The sequence below is a fragment of the Tursiops truncatus genome, chromosome 15 (genome assembly GCF_011762595.2).
Source record: "Tursiops truncatus isolate mTurTru1 chromosome 15, mTurTru1.mat.Y, whole genome shotgun sequence".
Classification (NCBI taxonomy): Eukaryota; Metazoa; Chordata; class Mammalia; order Artiodactyla; family Delphinidae; genus Tursiops; species Tursiops truncatus.
In genome coordinates this window covers 72,815,352-72,833,630 of record NC_047048.1, presented here as the reverse complement: position 1 = coordinate 72,833,630, position 18,279 = coordinate 72,815,352, and the positions used below count along the sequence as shown (strand labels likewise).

The window sequence follows — 18,279 nt, the reverse complement described above, 5'->3', positions numbered from 1 at the left end:
AAGAGGTGAATGACAGTTGAGCGGGCGACCCAAGTATTGAGTGTGGATAGTTACCTGGAAATGAACTGGAATTCAGACAGACAGGTGTTCTATGTCTAAAATTGAGAGTCCTGAATTTCTTCTAGTGGTGAACTGGTGAGGTGGTCAACTGGGAAGACTTGCTATTACGGCTCTGGTAGCTAAGGAATGAGATCCGTGCGTCGCGGACTGATGTCAGCTTATGAGCGCCTCTTGTGTTGCCCTTTTTCTCAACAACCAACCAGACACGCCTGGAAGTTCCTTTTGGAGGATCCGGAGATCTGAAGAAGGGAAATGAAATCCAGATTAATTGGAGAAAACTTTTCTCAGCTCTGCCTACACAGATGGTTCAAGAGTGTTTCCTGATAGTATCTGAATTTACCGTTTTTGTTGTTCCTGCTACCTGAGGATTCCGAAGCTCTTAGATCAAGTACAGATTTACATAGCAGAGTCTGGTAGCAGACATGTCTTTGATGGGAATTTCTCTTACAAAGTGACACTTATTTCCTACAGAGATAGACAGCTAGACTGCTCTGTGGGTAATTTGCCAGAAGGTCCTGAGTGGGTTCACATCAGTGGTGACGGAGAATGAAGTCATTTTTATTATTACTTCACTACCATCCCTTGGATTCTTTCTGCAGGAAAGATTGTCACTTTCCAACCATGATGTCATTGAATTAATTCCTTGTCAGTTTCCTGAAGGATAGCCCAGCACCTTAAGAGGATCAAGGAAAGTGGCTGATTCGTTGTGTGAAGAGATTACCCTGAAACCATCAGTGGCCTTTCATGTCCTATTCTTGAAACCCGAGGTTATAGCAATGACGATTTTTCAGGTCCTTGCCTACCCCACCCTTTTTTTCAGATTATATTGTCTACATGAGCTAAAAGCGGTTCTTAGTTAATTGACGGATCGGTGTGCTTCTTAATTTTTATCCACTGATCCAGCACCCGTGTCAAGTAGATTGGAGTGCTCGTCAAGCGAAACAACTGGTCTCATGTAGATGGGAATTATTTTTTGCGTGTGAACTTACTGGAAAATTAGGAGGAAAGGGAAATGAGTACATGGGATCGTAATTTTTTTTTTTCTAACTGGATATTTGTGTGATTTTGATTTGTAGAAGATTACAGTAGCAGAATGCATCGAGACTCAGAGTAAAGCCATGACCATGCTCACCATTGAACAGTTATCCTACCTGCTCAAGTTTGCCATTCAGAAAATGAAACAGCCAGGGGTAAGATGACACTTCCTCTTGTTATAAGTGTGAATGAGAATAGTGACCTTTGTTCTGTTAACATTTTTGTTCCTTGTAGTTGCCTGAGCTTTTCAGACACCTGTGCTTATTATTACTCTTTGGGTCTCGTGTGCCCAGATTCAGCGACCTGTAAATTAAATTTGACAACGGCATTAAGTTAATTCTCAAAAGTGAGCCCTTTGTGAGACCAAGGAGTTTAATCAGGAAATGACATATATTAGAAAGCTGGTGGGGATTTAAAATTCTGAGTGGTTGAGAAGTGAAACCTCAGACCGCATCGGGTAAGGGGGAGTCAGTAGAATTCCATTTCAGTGAGAGCTGAGTACAACCCAGTTTCTTTGTAATCAAGGCCTAATGGTGGAACCTTCAGGTAAAAGTCCACCAGTGAGATTCCTGTAAAGGGTGAGAATTTTGAAAGGGGATTTGATGTACAGCCTTTGCCCTTTAAGGAAAATCTGTCTGCGAAAGCAGGCCTGCCGCGTTCAGCTGGCAAGCGGTGTACTTCTCCGTGGTTTCCCTCCCAGAAGTCCCAGTCATATCATAGCTGTGATGGTGGTTTTGTAGTTTTTTGTGACAGGTTTCAGAAAGATGGCAGTAAAATACCTCGTCTTTAAAGATGATATGTTATGGGCTTCCCTGGTGGCGCAGTGGTTGAGAGTCCGCCTGCCGATGCGGGGGACACGGGTTCGTGTCCTGGTCCGGGAAGATCCCACATGCCGCGGAGCGGCTGGGCCCATGAGCCATGGCCGCTGAGCCTGTGCGTCTGGAGCCTGTGCTCCGCACCGGAAGAGGCCACAACAGTGAGAGGCCCGCATACCGCCAAAAAACAAAACAAAACGTTATGACAAGATAATCAACATATTATGACATTTTTCCTATGGAAACTTGGGTTCTTGGGTAGGGTTCTTTTCTGATTTACACAAAGGCACCATATGGGCTAGTGGTGACCCTTTGTGAAACTCTTCAGAGTTTGCTTTCTAAGTCAAATAAATGTATGAAATGTAGATTCTGAGTGCTTTTAGTAACCATTGTGGTTTAATTTCTTTAAAAAAAGTAGAAGCTTTAGTTTTGAGATTATATTCTGAAATTTGATATCATGATGAAAAAATTAAGAGCCTGCCAGTTGGGGGTTGCTAAATTGAGAACCTGTCTCTTTCACAAAATCTCTGTCAATGGAAGCAAAAGTATATAGCCTAAGTTTTGCAAAAAAACAAACTTTGACAAGGAGAATTGATTCATGTAGATTTGTCAACACTGTGGAATTAATTATAAACCAAAAAGAAAAATCAAAGAAGGTGTGAATTTCTTATGTAAATTGTTTGTTACAAAATCAGAACAGAAAGTTGCTGATTTTTGTGGAAGCATCCTTTTAACTTAAAATGGCCAAACTGATTCTGGATGAGAGAGAGCTTGGATGACTGCAAATGGTAATCCGTTCAGATGCCTTGCTTGAGCATAATTTGGTGTTTAATGAAATCTTTTAGATTTTTTTTTATTGATAAGCAAATAGTACCCATCAACAAACCAGGCCTTGCATTTTGAACTGATTCTTATTACTCCATAAGAAAGTGGATCAAGATACAAAACCTTTACACAGTCCCTGCTTTGTTTTGTTTCTGGTTTTTTTTTTTTTTTTTGCTGTGACACGTGGCCTGTGGGATCTTAGTTCCCTGACCAGGGATCGAATGCGTGCCCACTGCATTGGAAGCGCAGAGTCTTAAACCACTGGACCGCCAGGGAAGTCCCCACACAGTCCCTGCTTTGAAAGTAATTTGGCCCCTCAAAGGAGGAGCAAAACCTCACTAAAATTTCCGCCCATGTGTAAGATATCTGTTGGCACTTTAGGGGAACTTTATTTGGTGTGTCATCTCTAGGTGTAGCCAGATTTCACCCCCAGTCAGGTTTGATTATGGGCATTTTCAGTGTATAGATAAGCCTCCTTCAGAATCCAGGTCTCAAGTAATGATAGCGTGTTCTTGTCCGTCTTAATTGAAGAGGCCTGGACCTGTTACTTGAGTCTGTACTGAAAACAAAACAAATGACAAAACTGGAACCCAGCTGGGCCCATGATTATGGATAACCGGGCAGAATTTGAAGGTGAACCAGTTTGGAGCTTCTCAAGGGCCTATCTTGTAGAAAGTTTTAGAACTGTATTTTCTGGAAAGTTGTCTCGGGTTTAAAGTACATTGCTGGTATGAATGCTTGGTCTTCCATAGCAGTGATGGGTTTGTGTCTGTGTCTGTGCATCTTTTCTTTTATAGACAGATGCATTCCAGAAGCCCGTTCCGTTGGAACAGCATCCCGACTATGCGGAATACATCTTCCATCCCATGGACCTTTGTACATTGGAAAAGGTTGGCTTCCATCGAAAAGCCAATTGTCAAGATGATTCGAGATCCTCCCTCACTTCCCGTGCCCCACCTCGAGTTAGATGGTTCTGTGCCATTTTTATTTGGATGGAAGAACTCTCATTCCCCTAACTTCTGTAACATTTTCCCAAGGATTGCAGTGGGTGTTGAAATCCACTGCTTAGCTCCCAATAGTATTATACTTCTGCTGGTGATTCTAGCTTTTTATATGAGAAAGTCACAGCTTCTAAGAATTAGTGATTTGGTTGATTTGAGCCTTACCCTTCTCTTTCTTTTGGAGGTGCTAATAAGAGCAGCAGGAAGGAAGAAGAGAAAATTAAGTGTCTGGGAGACCTTCATGTTAGCCGTGAATAAGTGGCTTCTTAGATCTTGACTTATTTCACTGATAAGAGTATTTCTTTAATGCCTGAAAGCGTTTTTAAAGGTTCAAACTAAAATTCCATGCTGAAAAATTACACAGGTAACATTTTAGGTTGCGTATGTCATCCTGGTGCTGATTTTCAAATTGCCAGCACCAAAGTACGGTTAAAGAAAAGCGTGGATGAGGAGAAAACGTGACTTTATATTGCATGCATTGATGATCCCCAAAACAGTAAATCCAGCCTGCTTTGGAAAATTGTACACACCCTTACGGTATTTAACAAAAGAAGGAATTCCAAAAAGACAAGGTTGGAATCCTGGCTTCCTAAATTATTAGCTTTGAAACTTTGATTAGTTCCTTTAACATTACCATACCTCAGTTTCCCTGTCTGTAAAATGGGGATAGTGACTGCTTCCTCGAGTTTTCAGTTATGAGGCTTATGCGAGGCTGTACAATTAATAATAAATGTGTAAATATGCAAAATACCCTGGTTTGGCGGAAGAAGCTGCTTGATAAATGGCAGTGCTCTAAGATGAGAAAATTCGAGTTAGTGTGGTGAATTCAGGGAATGCATTTTTATAGAGTTATAGATCCCAACTATAATAGCATCTTGGGAAATGAGTAGAAGCATTAATTAATTTGGCAGATGACTGCGAAGAAAATTATGTGGGGACGCAGGTGTTACTGATTGTGGCTTATAGAGACTCACTGGTGATTATTTTCTGTGGCTTTTCTTCCCAGAACGCTAAAAAGAAAATGTATGGCTGCACAGAAGCCTTCCTGGCTGATGCAAAATGGATTTTGCACAACTGCATCATTTATAATGGGGGTGAGTGGATTAGATGGCTCTTAAGAGTGAGAGTGTGCTGTGTGTGTTGCCCGTTCTCCTGCCCTTCATAAAAAATCAGGCTCTTTTTTCATGCATCAGGGCCAATAGCTGAGAATACTGGTGTATAGATTGCTGACGTGTGTGAACAGGGGGCAGTGACTACCTGCATTTTAAGGTATGAGCTGATGTCCACAGTGGCTTGTGATATAAGATGCTTTTACCTGTCCTTAAAAAAAAAACCTTATTTTAATCGAGGAATAATTACATAAAATAAAAAGCACAGATTTTACAGGTACATTCCATGAATTTGACAAATGTGTAACCACCTCTGTAACTACAACCCCAAATAAGATCCTAGAACATTTCTGTCACCCCATTATATTCCCAGTTGCCCCTCTCCAGTAAATCCACCCTCCTGAAAAGGAACTGTTCTGTTTTCTGTAACTAGAGATTCGTTTTATTCTAGAATATTCTAGAATTTCATACCAGTGGAGCCAGAGTGCCCGCTTTTATGCCTGGCTACGATGACACAGTGTAATATTTTGGGGATTCATTCATGTTGTGTCTATCAGTGGTTTGTTTCTTTTTATCGCTGAGTGGTATCAATATATATATAGTTTTTATAAATTATTTTATTTATTTTTGGCTGCGCTATGTCTGTTGCTGCGCACGGGCTTTCTCTAGTTGTGGCGAGCGGGGGCTACTCTTCGTTGCAGTGCGCGGGTTTCTCATTGCGGCGGCTTCTCTGGTTGTGGAGCACGGACTCTAGGCGCGTGGCCTTCAGTAGTTGTGGCAGGTGGGCTCAGTAGTTGTGGCTCGCGGTCTCTAGAGCGCAGGCTCAGTAGTTGTGGCGCACGGGCTTAGTTGCTCCACGGCATGTGGGATCTTCCCGGACCAGGGCTCAAACCCGTGTCTCCTGCATTGGCAGGCGGATTCTTAACCACTGCGCCACCAGGGAAGTCCAGTAACAATATTGTATCAACATACAATTTATTCATCCATTCCCTTTGTTGATGTTGATGGATATTTGAATTGTTTTCAGTTTTTGGCTGTTGTGAATAACGCCACTGTGAACATTCTTAAACAAGTCTTTGTATGGACACATGCTTTCATTTCTCTTGGATAAATACCCAAGACTGGTATTGCTAGATCATTGAGTAGGTTTAAATTTATAAGAAATTTTACCAAACTGTTTTGCAAATTGGTTGTATTATTTTACATTCCTTCTAGCGAGTATATGAGAATCTTTGTTGCTCCACATCATTGTCAACATTTGGTATTATCTGTTTTTAATTTTGCCTGTTCTTGAAGGCATGACATATTATGTCATGGTGGTTTTGCCTGTCTCTAATGACTAATGGTACTGAGTATCTTTTCATGTGCTTATCAGTCATTTGTATATCATTTGTTGGTGAAACATCTATTCAGATCTTTTGCTCATTTCAAAAATTGGGTTGTTTGTTTTTTATTATTGAGTTTTAGGAGTTCTTTATATTCTGGTTAAAGTTTTGTCAGTTGCATTTTTGTGGGTTAAGCCTTCTGGACAGAGTGGAGGAGAGCTCCCATTAAAATCTCCTCAATGGGCACCTTTCCCATTGTCCTGCCCTCTCCCACAATCCTCTCTGTCTACCTTCTGGCCAGGTAGATCTTTCAGGGTCCTGCCCTGTTCTCTTCTTCCTGTCCCCTGCTGGAACACTCTTCCCCTCTTTGCTTTGATGAGTTTTCCTTATCCTTCAGTCTCAGCCTCTCAGTCCTCTGAGGAGCCTTCCTTCATGACCTAGACCATACTATGTGCTCTTGTTAAGGGCTCTCACAGTACCTGTACTTCCCCACGGCAGTATTTTGTCACACTTGCTGGATGGTGCTTTTTTTCATTTGAGTTGCTCACCAGGATGTAAGCCCTTTAAGGGCAGATGCCAAACTTGTTTCCTGTATACCCTTGGGCCTAGCGTAGACTGTTGTTAGCTGATGTTTGAGCAAAGACATATGAATGGATGGCTATCTGCTTAAAGTACGTGTTTTGCATTATTAACTCAGTAGCAGGGTTGGGGTGCAGGGAGGAGAGAAAGAGAGGTACCCTAGACATTGAGAATTTGTGTAAAGGTTATAAACTCAAATATATAGAAAGGGCAGTAAGATCGTATAAACAAGTGAATGAGCTCAGGTAGCAGAAAAATAACATAAGCCAGGGTGACCACTGGCCATGGGGAGGGCGAGTGACTGCGGAGAACAGGGAACTCCTGCCTGGTCTGGAGGGGTATCTCCCCTGGACACTCCAGTGCTTTATTGGATACAGAGTTCTTAGCTCTTCTGAGTTTTCAAGGCAGGCCAGAAATCTAGGTATTTGTGTGTGTGCGTATGAAATCTTTTTGCCACCAAATTCACAATTTCTAAAAATTGTCATAAGGTTCTAAGAAAACACGGCTTTTTGGCCATCTTGTTCTCTGGTTTCGTGTAAAGGCTCAGGGTTAAGAGTTAGCCCTGGGGCCATATCCTCAACTCGTTAGCTAAATGGTCTCATATAAGTGATGACTCCTGAGCCTTGGTTTACTCTTCGGTGAAATGAGAACATTCATGCCTGCTTCCTAATAAGGCTTTTTGAAGAGTTAACAAGAAAATGTATTTCAGAGCACCAGGAACAGTAGAGTTACTCAATTAAATGTCTTCTTTCTCCTGTACTATTCTTGGGTTGGCGTCTGGGACAATGGGCAGAAGAAGGCTCCTTTTCACTAATTGGAGCCTTGAGAATATAAAAGCATCTTTCAAATATTAATTCATGAGCTGTCGGAAACCAACACAAATTGTTATGTTTCAGAGAAGATGACATCTAAGCACCAAAGATTGGTTCATGGGAAAAGTCACCTAATCTGAACTGATGTTAGAAGCCAGAAATGTATGGTTTTTAACCTTTAAAAGGTTAATCCTGGAAGAAAGCAAGTTAAAATGTTGTAAGTGGAGGTATAATCCCAAGGCTGGGTATTTCTGTGTTTCCGTTTGAATTAATCTTGTTTTCTTATTCCCTCAGGAAATCACAAATTGACGCAAATAGCGAAAGTAGTCATCAAAATCTGTGAGCATGAGGTATGTGTCTCCTGCTGTCCCCTTTTAAGTGTACCTAGAATGAAGGCGTGGGGTGATTGAAGTTTCCATTTGCGGAATCTCCCAGTGGGTAGCTCTGGTAATTTTGGAATTTGTTGAGGTACAGATAGCGCCCCTCTCTTCAAGGAAAGTAAAAGCAACAGATATGCCATAATATGTTATAAATCAACACCCTCATCTTAGCTCTAAGAGAGATGGGAGTTTTCAGCCTTGAGTCGTGGTCCAGCACTGCACATCCTGAGTTTTCGGGGTCAAATAGAGTTTATGATTGCTTTGCCCCACAGTCTGTGGCATCCCCTCAGGTCCCTTTCAGTCTTCTTGCAGAAGGTATTTGGGTTTTGACATTATTTGCAGGAAAGGTCTTGAGTTTCTCTGAGAGTGGCCCAGGTGTCCTGGAAAAATACCCCCTAGTTTTGATGGTGTGGATGAAATGAAACTCCTGGGCTGGGTGCCCTGAGGCTCTAGTGGTTGCAGGACAGGCTGATGGCAGAAATGGTACAGGGGAGCCTTTCTTTGTTAGATCCCTGTTGTGAGCACAAAAAACTGAGATGTAATGGCCTTCAGCCTGTCTGCACTCTCATCTATCCATCCGTTCATTTGTAAAGAAAACGTTTGGATATCTTAGGATATGTCCATATCTATATATTTGTATAGAGAGAGTTTTATAATGTACATTTTTCACTCTGAGTGTTTTCCTAGGTAATTAAACAGGGAGGAAGAATAGAATTTATCATGGCTGTTCTGATGATTTATTTCCTTAGTGTAATTGTTAGAAATGCAACTACTAGGTCTGAGGCTGTCAGCATGGCTTTGGGTAGATATCTCTTGATTGTTTTCTGGAAATGCTACAGCGCTACTTACACAATGAACTGGAATGAACAAATGTGGTGGTTTTTCTGTGTCGTTGGCAACGTTGGAAGTTCCAGTTTGAAAACTGTTTGTATATATGTTTTTGCCCCAGTGTGATCAGTAAAAAACAGTGGCATCTCACTGTGATTGTGATTTTGATTTCTTTGATGCAAGTGGTGATGGACTGGTTTTTGATATGCTTGTTGGCGACTTGGAGTTGTCTCGGGGTGAGTTGTTCAGTTGTTTCCCCCTTGAGGATTCGTTTCCCTTGATGTAGGTGCTGAAGCCTAGACTTTTCATTGGTGGGTGGTCATAATGTAGCATTTATTGAACCCAGATGCTCTTTGTCTGGCAATTCTGAACCTACCTGTTGGCAACACAGTGCTGCTTCATGGGCTCCAATGCCAGGGCTGTCCTGGACTTTGATGTTGCCGCTTTGTTCTACCCAGTACCTTTGGAATAGCTCAGAAGGCGAGTGGGTAGAAGGAAGAAATATGGTCCACCATTCACTCATTCATTCATTTACTCATTTATTCATTGCCCTCAATCGGTCAGTCCATTATAATTAGTAATTACTTTAAAGTTATTAATTAATAATCATTAGTTGAGCACCTGCTATGTGTCTGGCACCTTGTCACTTGAAGTGCTTTACATTTATCTCATCTAATTTTTATAATAATTCTGTTTGGTAGGTACTGCTTTCACCCCCATTCTATGAGGTGAGGAAATGGACGCTCAGACAGTATAAGCAACTTTTCCTAAAGTTCTAGAGCTAGGATGTAGTGGAGTCTGAATTTAGATCCAAGAAGGGAGCTTCCAGGGCCTTTAGTTCTAAGTCATGACGGTTCTCTGGGGGGAATGCACTTTCTCAAGAGAGAGGACGGTCAGTTACAGAATTTTCAGTTATCCGTGGAAATAAAATAGAGTAACGTGGTATTAATTAATTGCTGTGCATGGTGTGATTAGAGATATATAGAATTGAGCATGGCAAGCAGAGGCCAGAGTTGAGGGAAGGGATTGGGGAGCTGAGACAGGTAGACTGAGGCCAGACCACGCATGGCCTTGAAGGAACTGACCAGGTGTTTATTTATTTATCTAAATTTATTTATTTATTTATTTTTGACTGCATTGGGTCTTCGTTGCTGCGCATGGGCTTTCTCTAGTTGCGGCGAGCGGGGACTACTCTTCCTTGCGGCGCGTGGGCTTCTCATTGCTGTGGCTTCCCTTGTTGCGGAGCACGGGCTCTAGGCGCGTGGGCTTCAGTAGTTGTGGCACTCAGGCTCAGTAGTTGTGGCTTGTGGGCTCTAGAGCGCAGGCTCAGCAGTTGTGGTACACGGGCTTAGTTGCTCCATGGCATGTGGGATCCTCCTGGACCAGGGCTGGAACCCACCTCTCCTGCATTGGCAGGCGGATTCGCAACCACTGCGCCACCAGGGAAGCCCTGACCAGGTGTTTAGATTTCATTGTTAGTTTCTCAACCTTGGCACTACTGACATTTGAGGCCAGAGACATCTTTGTTGCAGGAGCTGTCCTTGTACCATCATAGACTCCAGTCTCAACTGTCCACCCCCAGTTGTGATCACCGATGACCGACAATATCTCCAGTTATGCCAAGTGTCCCTGGAAGGGTTAAACTGTCCCAGTAGAGAACCACTGGTCTAAGGAGAGGGACCAGATGGGACCTGTGTTTGTAGAAGGTGGCTCTGGCTGCTCTGTCTGTGTGGGGAATGGACCAAGCTTAGGAAGCTGGGAGACATGGTCCAGCGAGAGATGATGGCTGCTGGGGCTAGGTGGGCCAGTCGGGGCTGGTGAGAAATAGTTGGACTGATGTCCAGGGTGTTCCCCACTGTGGGACTTAGGTTAGCTAATCTCACCTGCCAATATCATCATGCATTTCTTGAGGACCTGCAGATACAAGACCCCTGGGAATGACACATTCTAACACATTTTTGCTTTACAGATGAATGAAATCGAAGTTTGTCCAGAGTGTTATCTAGCTGCTTGCCAAAAACGAGATAACTGGTTTTGTGAGCCTTGTGTAAGTTGGATTTCCTTTCCTTTCTTTGTTTTCTGAACTCTATGCCTTGGGTGACCCAGGACAGCTTTCTGCAGGTGGCTTATTGGATGAAACTTTGCATAAAGTTTTAAAATAATTTTCTTACTGAAAATTAAGTTACGGCAGAATGGGAGTAATCCAGGTGGGATAAACCTCTTTGGCTGCAAGGTCATGTGCCAGAGGTAGTGTCACGATTTAACTGGGTTTATTAGCCCTCGAAAACAGCAGGATGCAGAGTGAAAAGAAGTTCATCAGAGAGGAGAGACATGCCAAAGTCACGCAGATGACGAGCCGAGTCGTGTTAAATGAGTGTGTTACTTACAAATCACGTTGGGTCTATTTTAAGAGGTTTGGAAATCCCTCCCAGGGTTAACTCCATGGTCTCTCCAAACCGTGGTTCTTGAGGCTGGGATTGGGGTGGGGAGAGAAAGTCACCCCAGTTGTCCCCATGGATCTGTATTTTCCAAACTGCTGTTCCGCAGAGCAGTGTGTCGTTGGGGTGAGCTGGGAGGATGGGGGTGCGGGGGGAGGGTATTGGGCCGCAAGATTGGGCAAGTAGAGTTGAGAATCCAAACATAGTTTGTCTTTTCCTGCATTTCGAGATGGACATCTGAATCGTTGAGGCCCTGAGTAGCTCTCGGTAAAGAATAAAGTTAGCTAATGCCGTCCCTTATTATATGCTGGATGTAAGGTGCCTTTAACCCTCCAGCTTAACAGAGGGTGTAGGTATAACTGTCCCTGTGTTGCCCAGAAAGGTACAGTCTCTTGTTCGCTCCCACCCGGGCAAGAGCGGCACAGCCAGAGTTGAAGCCTCGTTTTGGTCAGTGCTCGCTGCTTTTTGGTTTCCCCGTTGAACCCCATTCCCAGCCTTGCCCGGGGAATGCCGCACATGTAGTGACTGCCACCTGGGGAGACCCTGCTGGAAGTTGTTTGCTTTCATTCTGTGGCCTGTATCAACTCTGCCTTAGCTTCCCCTCACCCACCGAGCTCTACGTGTGCATCTTGCCGTCGAATACATACAAACTCTGGCTTTTGTTTTTCTTTTCCTAGAGCAATCCACATCCTTTGGTTTGGGCAAAACTGAAGGGGTTTCCATTCTGGCCTGCGAAAGCTCTGAGGGATAAAGATGGGCAGGTTGATGCCCGTTTCTTTGGACAACATGACAGGTGGGAGTTAAACACAGGCTTCAAACGCGTAGCTGTGACTGAACCTTTGATCCTGTCAGTGAATACAAGAAGGGGCGGTGGGTACGGCTATTATTTTATTGTCTCGATACCAGCCAGTGAAGTTGCACTTTAAAAATCCTGTTCTGGGCTGTGTTAATGAGCCTGATTGCACAGGCTTCAGTGTTCTCAGGTGTGTTGGAAAAGAATCTTGCTTTCGTGGTTTTGTGGACGCAGCCAGCATCGGCATAGGTTCCACGGTTATTTTAAGTGCTGCTGTTCTTTTCTGGGTTTTTCCGCAGTAAATGAAATCACCGCACAAATTGCTTTTCAAAATAATGCTTTCAGGGATCAGAAGCATTTCCCCAGATTGCCGGTAAAATGAATCTCCCATCGTTGTGCTGGGTAGTCCCTTTTCTGTGGAGCTAAAATGGGAAATTACAAGGGCTTGCTGTTTTGACAGGTGTGAGCCCTCCCTGCCAGCCTTCCTGCCCTCCCCTCTCCCTCTCTCGGCGACGTGAATTATTCCAGCTAATAGCACTTCTCTGTGGAGTGCAGCCCCCTGCGTGCTTCAGAACAACAGGTAGACAGAGATGAGCGGCGGGTAATTTCTTGGTTCTCTTTTAGCAAGAGTTACATTGTGAGTAAATGAGGCAAAAACCCTCCCGAAACCCTACCAAGCAGTCTGAGAAAGCACGCGTGCGCGCGTGTGTGTGTAGGGGAGAATATTTAACAGACATAGTTTGAAAATTATACCCACTCACAGAATGTACAGAAAATACACTTCCTCATTTTAAACAACACCAGAATTTGAAATATTGCTCTTTGTTAAATTTTGCTTCTCATCTTGCCAAAAAAAAAAAGAATATCAAAGTAATCTGAAATCATTTACCAGGAACCCCGGCAATCCATTGATAGGAGACAAAATGGAAATCAGCTGAGATGGTTCTAGGTTTGATAGGAAGTATTATACTTTGATTTTGACTATTTTTGGGGAAGTTTTTCTAAAATTCCTTTATTCATTCATTCAAAGAAACATGTCTTTGGTGCCTGCTGTGTGCCACGCTGAGTACTAGATGCTGGGATACAGGAGTGAGCAGGCAGACACTGCCTGTCGGAAGTGGGGAAGGCAGATGACATACAAGTGGGGAATAGGCAGTATGATCTCAGGTCAGGAGGTAGTGGTGGGACCGGGTGAAGATCTGGGTAGAGGGACCAGAGAGAGCAGGGACTCAGGTAGGGAAAGGGCAGGCCAAGGCTGAGTTAATTGCTCAGGGAAATCCATGAACACAGTGTGGTTTGAACAGGATAAGGGAGGAGAGGGTGGGTAAGATGTGGGATCAGAGGGCTGGGCTGGGCCTGGGTCACCAGGGTGGCTTTGGTCAGAAGTCTGGCTTTTATTTGAAGAGCAAGAGATATAGCGGGTTGTACATCTTCCTGCCTCTTCATTAGAGCATGGCAAGTGTTAATGAACCATCCTGATGATTTGGGATTATTCTATAGTGTAACTCAGTGGGGATAATACTTAGGATATCCATGGCGGGCGGCAAGCATTGCTGTCCCCCAAGCACCAAATATTCCCAGAGCCTTAAGAGTCGTGGATTCTCCAGCTGTGCCCACTCTGCATGGACCTCTTAATCCTGCCTGCCTGACAGCCACTGAAGGTGGCTTAGGGGCCATGAGCTTCACCGGCCCTGTTTCCAGAGGCTGTTTCCCTTGAACTTGCAGGTGTAGGTTGGTTCTGGGTGGGAGCTGTCCTGGAAGCCGGTCCCCCTACATTTGTGAAATAGCTGCCCAAGTCTGATGCCCCACGAGATTTCCTTAACCCTCCCTCGTGGTGTCTCCTGTCCCCTTGGAGGGGACCTGTCGAACCGTCGGGCTCATTTTGGGTGCAGGCTGCACATTGGGGGAGTCATTAAGGATATCCCGGTGGTGGAGGGACTGTAGGTAGGAGTTGTAGGGAGGTTTCAGTTGGCCTTGGGCAGGGAGTCCCTGACAGCTGTAGTGGAAGCCACTTCTAAAAGGATGGACGTCCCTGCCTTCCCAGGATGTTTTTAAAGCAGAATGGGGCAGGCTTGTCGACAGCCTGCTCTGGGTCTGACCCAGAAACAGGACACGGACTCGGGGGAGGCTGCAAGGGTTGTGATGTGCTGTCCCTTCTCGGGGAGCTCACTTTGAGGTTGCAGAGCCAAATCATAAGCCTGGACCAGGGGTGAGCAAAATGAGGCGGGCAGCAGAATAAGAAATAGCACAGACCACTGCATGTTCATTGTCATGTTTTTTTTTGGCCGCTCTGTGTGGCTTATGGGATCTTAGTTCCCCAGCCGGGGATTGAACCTGGGCCCTTGGTAGTGAAAGCCGCGAGTCCTAACCCGTGGATCGCCAGTGAATTCCCCCATTGTCAAGTTAATAAATGTTAGCGAGAGAGAGCCCCTGGAGGCTTTTGTTCTGAAGAGTCTCATCATGGGCTTTTTGTCCTTTAAAAGATTTTGCCTTTTTTTTTTCGGTTTTATTTCACAGACACTATTACATACAAATGTAGAAAATATTTTATCAAATGCCTGCAGAGCTTAAAAAAATAGCTTTTTTTGGGGGCGGGGGGCTTCCCTGGTGGTGCAGTGGTTGAGAGTCCGCCTGCCGATGCATGGGACACGGGTTCGTGCCCCGGTCCGGGAAGATCCCACATGCCGCGGAGCGGCTGGGCCCGTGAGCCATGGCCGCTGAGCCTGCGCATCCGGAGCCTGTGCTCCGCAACGGGAGAGGCCACAACAGTGAGAGGCCCGCGTACCACAAAAAAAAAAAAAAAAGCTTTTTTTTTTTAACTGTGTTAAAATGCTGAGTTTATTTCACATGTATATTTTTGTCTCCTCGCCATCTCCATTTGTCTGACCACTACTACTACTATGTTCTATCATAACATTCCATACATACTTAAAACCAAGCAAAGGGTGGAGTTCCATCTTTAAAAACTAAACAGGCATTTTGGACAACACATTCTTGGCAATGGAACCTGGACAACATTTATTGGACACGGTAGGGAAAGTTCTCACTCTGTGTTGTAAAAAGGACAGCCAGATATCAACTGTTACAGAAATGAACTAAGACAGAAGAGTTTAACAAACGGTTTAAACTATTTTCTTAAAGAGACTTCCTCCACTACCAGAGATCTTGAATAGCCTCCTGGTCAGTCATCGGAAACAGTTATTCACATAATTGACGAATTTGGCTTCCGCTTTGGGAACGGAACCACCTTTTTCTATACTTGCTTGCATTTTTGCTTTAATGTCTTCTACAGGGCTAGGTCCTTTTTGGTGTTTTAGGAGGTTTTTTTTTTTCTGTTTTTTGAAGGATTCTTGACCTTTTGATTTTGATGTTGATGGTTTGAGGCTTTTTCATTCTGGTTTGATTTTTGTGCACTTTTGGCTGGAGTATCCGTACAGGTTTCTTTACTGGAGCTTTTTCTTCAGCTTCCTCAGCATCAAAGTCGTCACCATCATCATTTTCATCATCATCATCATCGTCATCTTCATCAGCAGCAAGTTTTACTTTTTTCTGTGGAACCTTGCTACCACTTCCAGGAGCAGTTTTAAAAGAGAAAAGAAAGTGCTTTATGTCTGAGTGCAGGAGAATGAGATTTGGGGGATAATTCTCTTTTCAGAGGTGTAGTCTAGGATGCAGACTGTTTTCTTACTCGCTACCAACCCAGAGCCAAAGGGGATTTATTACTGTTCTAGTGGATTAAAATGACTAAGCTATTGAGCCTTTGAATGTCGTAGCTGAGTTTCGTGTCACGTGTGGTCCTTGTGACAGAACGTGCCTGTTGAATGGATCGTTAACTAACCACTCAAACCAAGTCATTTGAAAAAAAAGGAATATGTATTTAAGAATCTTGGAAAATCCACTAGGCTGATTTGGTTTGCATTAAGGAAAAAAAAAACAATTCTGGAAACAACCTAAATGACCATCGAGAGAGATCAATGGATAGAGAAAATGTGGTCTGTACATACAGTGGAATAATGTTCAGCCTTAAGAAGTATGTGGCGTCATGGCTGAACCTGGAGGACTTCAGGCTAAGTGGGGTAATACGCCAGTCCCAGAAACACAGATACCACATGACTCCATTTGTACGAGCTATCTAAAATAGTCAAATTCATACAATCAAAGAGTGGAACGGTGGTTGCCAGGGGCTGGGGGCAGGGAGAAATGGGGAGTACTAATCAACAGGTGTAAAGTTTCAGTTAAACAAAATGAATAAGCTCTAGAGAGCTGCTGTACCAACATATACCTATAATCAGCTGTTGGAAAAAAAGTGTTGCCTGCCCTCTCAGTAAACAAAGGATATTGCAGCCATCAAGCCAGTAAAAGACCCTGGATGGTGAGCCCTGAGGGAACTCAGGCTGGAGACAAACAGGTAGCCCGCTGCCCCACCCTCAGCCACTGTAGCCACCCTAAGCGGTGCACCCTGAGGACACTCGGGATGGGAAGGCACAGGCTCCTGTCCTTGACAGCTAAAGTGCATATCAAAGGAATGATGTCAGTGAGCCCTGATGCTTACATCTTCCCACACATGGGAAAAGATGCTAAATTCTTTAACTTGAGATGCTTGGTTTTCTTTAATTAACGATAATCTTTGAAGTTCCCACTACCTGGTCTTTGTTGCAAAATCTCCTGTATATACTGGCTCCTCCCTGACCTCTTGGGAGCAGTCCCTCAGCGTGATCTGAGAGGCTGCGTCCAGGCTTAAGTCCTTTTTAAAAAAAAAAAAAAAAAATTAATTATTATCTTTGGCTGCGTTGGGTCTTTGTTGCTGCATGCAGGCTTTCTCTAGTTGCGGTGAGCAGGGGCTGCTCTTCGTTGCGGTGTGTGGGCTTCTCATTGCAGTGGCTTCTCTGTTGCGGAACACGGGCTCTAGGTGCGCAGGCTTCAGTAGTTATGGCTCCCGGGCTCTAGAGCACAGACTCAATAGTTGCGGCGCTTAACCACTGCGCCACCAGGGAAGTCCAAGTCCTCAGTTTTGTCCGCCAAATAAATAATTCTCAACTTTTAGGTTGTGCTTTGTTTTTCAGTTGATACGGCAGTTATGTGTGATTCACTTAAACGTTTCTTCAGAGGGTAGAACTCATGTTAAGTGTTCTTGCACAATAAATTGTAAAAAACTTAAGAATCTTGGAAATGACCACAGTTGACTTAAACTCCCTTTCTCTTTTGCACTCCCAGGGCCTGGGTTCCAATAAATAATTGCTACCTCATGTCTAAAGAGATTCCTTTTTCTGTGAAAAAGACCAAAAGCATCTTCAACAGTGCAATGCAAGAGATGGAGGTTTACGTGGAGAACATCCGCCGGAAGTTTGGGGTCTTTAATTACTCTCCATTCAGGACGCCCTACACGCCCAACAGCCAGTACCAAATGCTGCTCGACCCCTCCAACCCCAGCGCTGGTGCTGCCAAGATAGACAAGCAGGAGAAGGTCAAGCTCAACTTTGACATGACGGCGTCGCCCAAGATCCTGATGAGCAAGCCGATGCTGAGCGGGGGCACAGGCCGCAGGATCTCCTTGTCGGACATGCCACGCTCCCCCATGAGCACCAACTCCTCCGTGCACACAGGCTCCGACGTGGAGCAGGACGCCGAGAAGAAGGCCACGTCCAGCCACTTCAGCGCGAGTGAGGAGTCCATAGACTTCCTGGACAAGAGCACAGGTCAGCCCCAGGTGGGAGAGGGTACAGGGGCCCCCTGGGACACAGGGGCGCTCCCATCGGGGCCACACCTGTCTGGCCCTACCTGGTGAGCATCACAGAGTCAAAGAGAGCTGCGTGGCGTTTCATCCCAGTGGAGCAAGTTTTAATTTTTAACTGAGTAACCCATTGGGATTCTTGCTGTTAGGGACCCAAAAAATGAGAAAAGTGTTCCCCAAAGGCCAGCTGGAGGTCGTTCCTAGAAGTGGGCGGAGGTGGCCAGAAATCCTTCAGAGTTCTGTTCAAATGCCTCTGAGATGAATCACAACTTCCTACAACAGTTTTTTTCTTTCTCAAGAATTTTATTTTAATTGAAACATTTTTCTATCAAAACCAGATATTCACATTACTTAAGGCTCGAATATTAGAGGAACATGTAAGGGAAACAAGCATATTCTCTCCCCAGAGCAGTCCCACTTCTTAAAGGTCCACCCGTTTAACGGTTGTGTTGCACTTTGGAGCCTTGCTGCTGTAGCAGTGGTGACGAATGAGGATGCTGGTCTCAGATGAGATCCCAGCTCTGCTACTCACTAGCCCTGTGGCTTTA

At 44.4% G+C, this 18,279-nt stretch overlaps 1 protein-coding gene across 25 annotated transcripts in view; it reads left to right on the top strand.

The window, feature by feature from the left end:
• The window catches only part of ZMYND8 (zinc finger MYND-type containing 8), a 126,720-nt gene that overhangs the window by 50,528 nt on the left and 57,913 nt on the right, over positions 1 to 18,279 (top strand). For 15 of the 25 annotated variants that reach the window (XM_033840828.2, XM_033840823.2, XM_033840814.2 and 12 more), the window contains 7 exons: positions 1,137 to 1,250; positions 3,533 to 3,625; positions 4,743 to 4,830; positions 7,856 to 7,911; positions 10,739 to 10,816; positions 11,885 to 12,000; positions 17,215 to 17,696. In XM_033840828.2, the coding sequence (XP_033696719.1) occupies positions 1,137 to 1,250; positions 3,533 to 3,625; positions 4,743 to 4,830; positions 7,856 to 7,911; positions 10,739 to 10,816; positions 11,885 to 12,000; positions 17,215 to 17,696 (1,027 nt within the window). Of the gene's footprint in view, positions 1 to 1,136; positions 1,251 to 3,532; positions 3,626 to 4,742; positions 4,831 to 7,855; positions 7,912 to 10,738; positions 10,817 to 11,884; positions 12,082 to 17,214; positions 17,697 to 18,279 lie in introns of all 25 variants that reach the window. The other 10 variants (XR_012326376.1, XM_073793070.1, XM_073793073.1 and 7 more) reach the window with 2 other exon arrangements.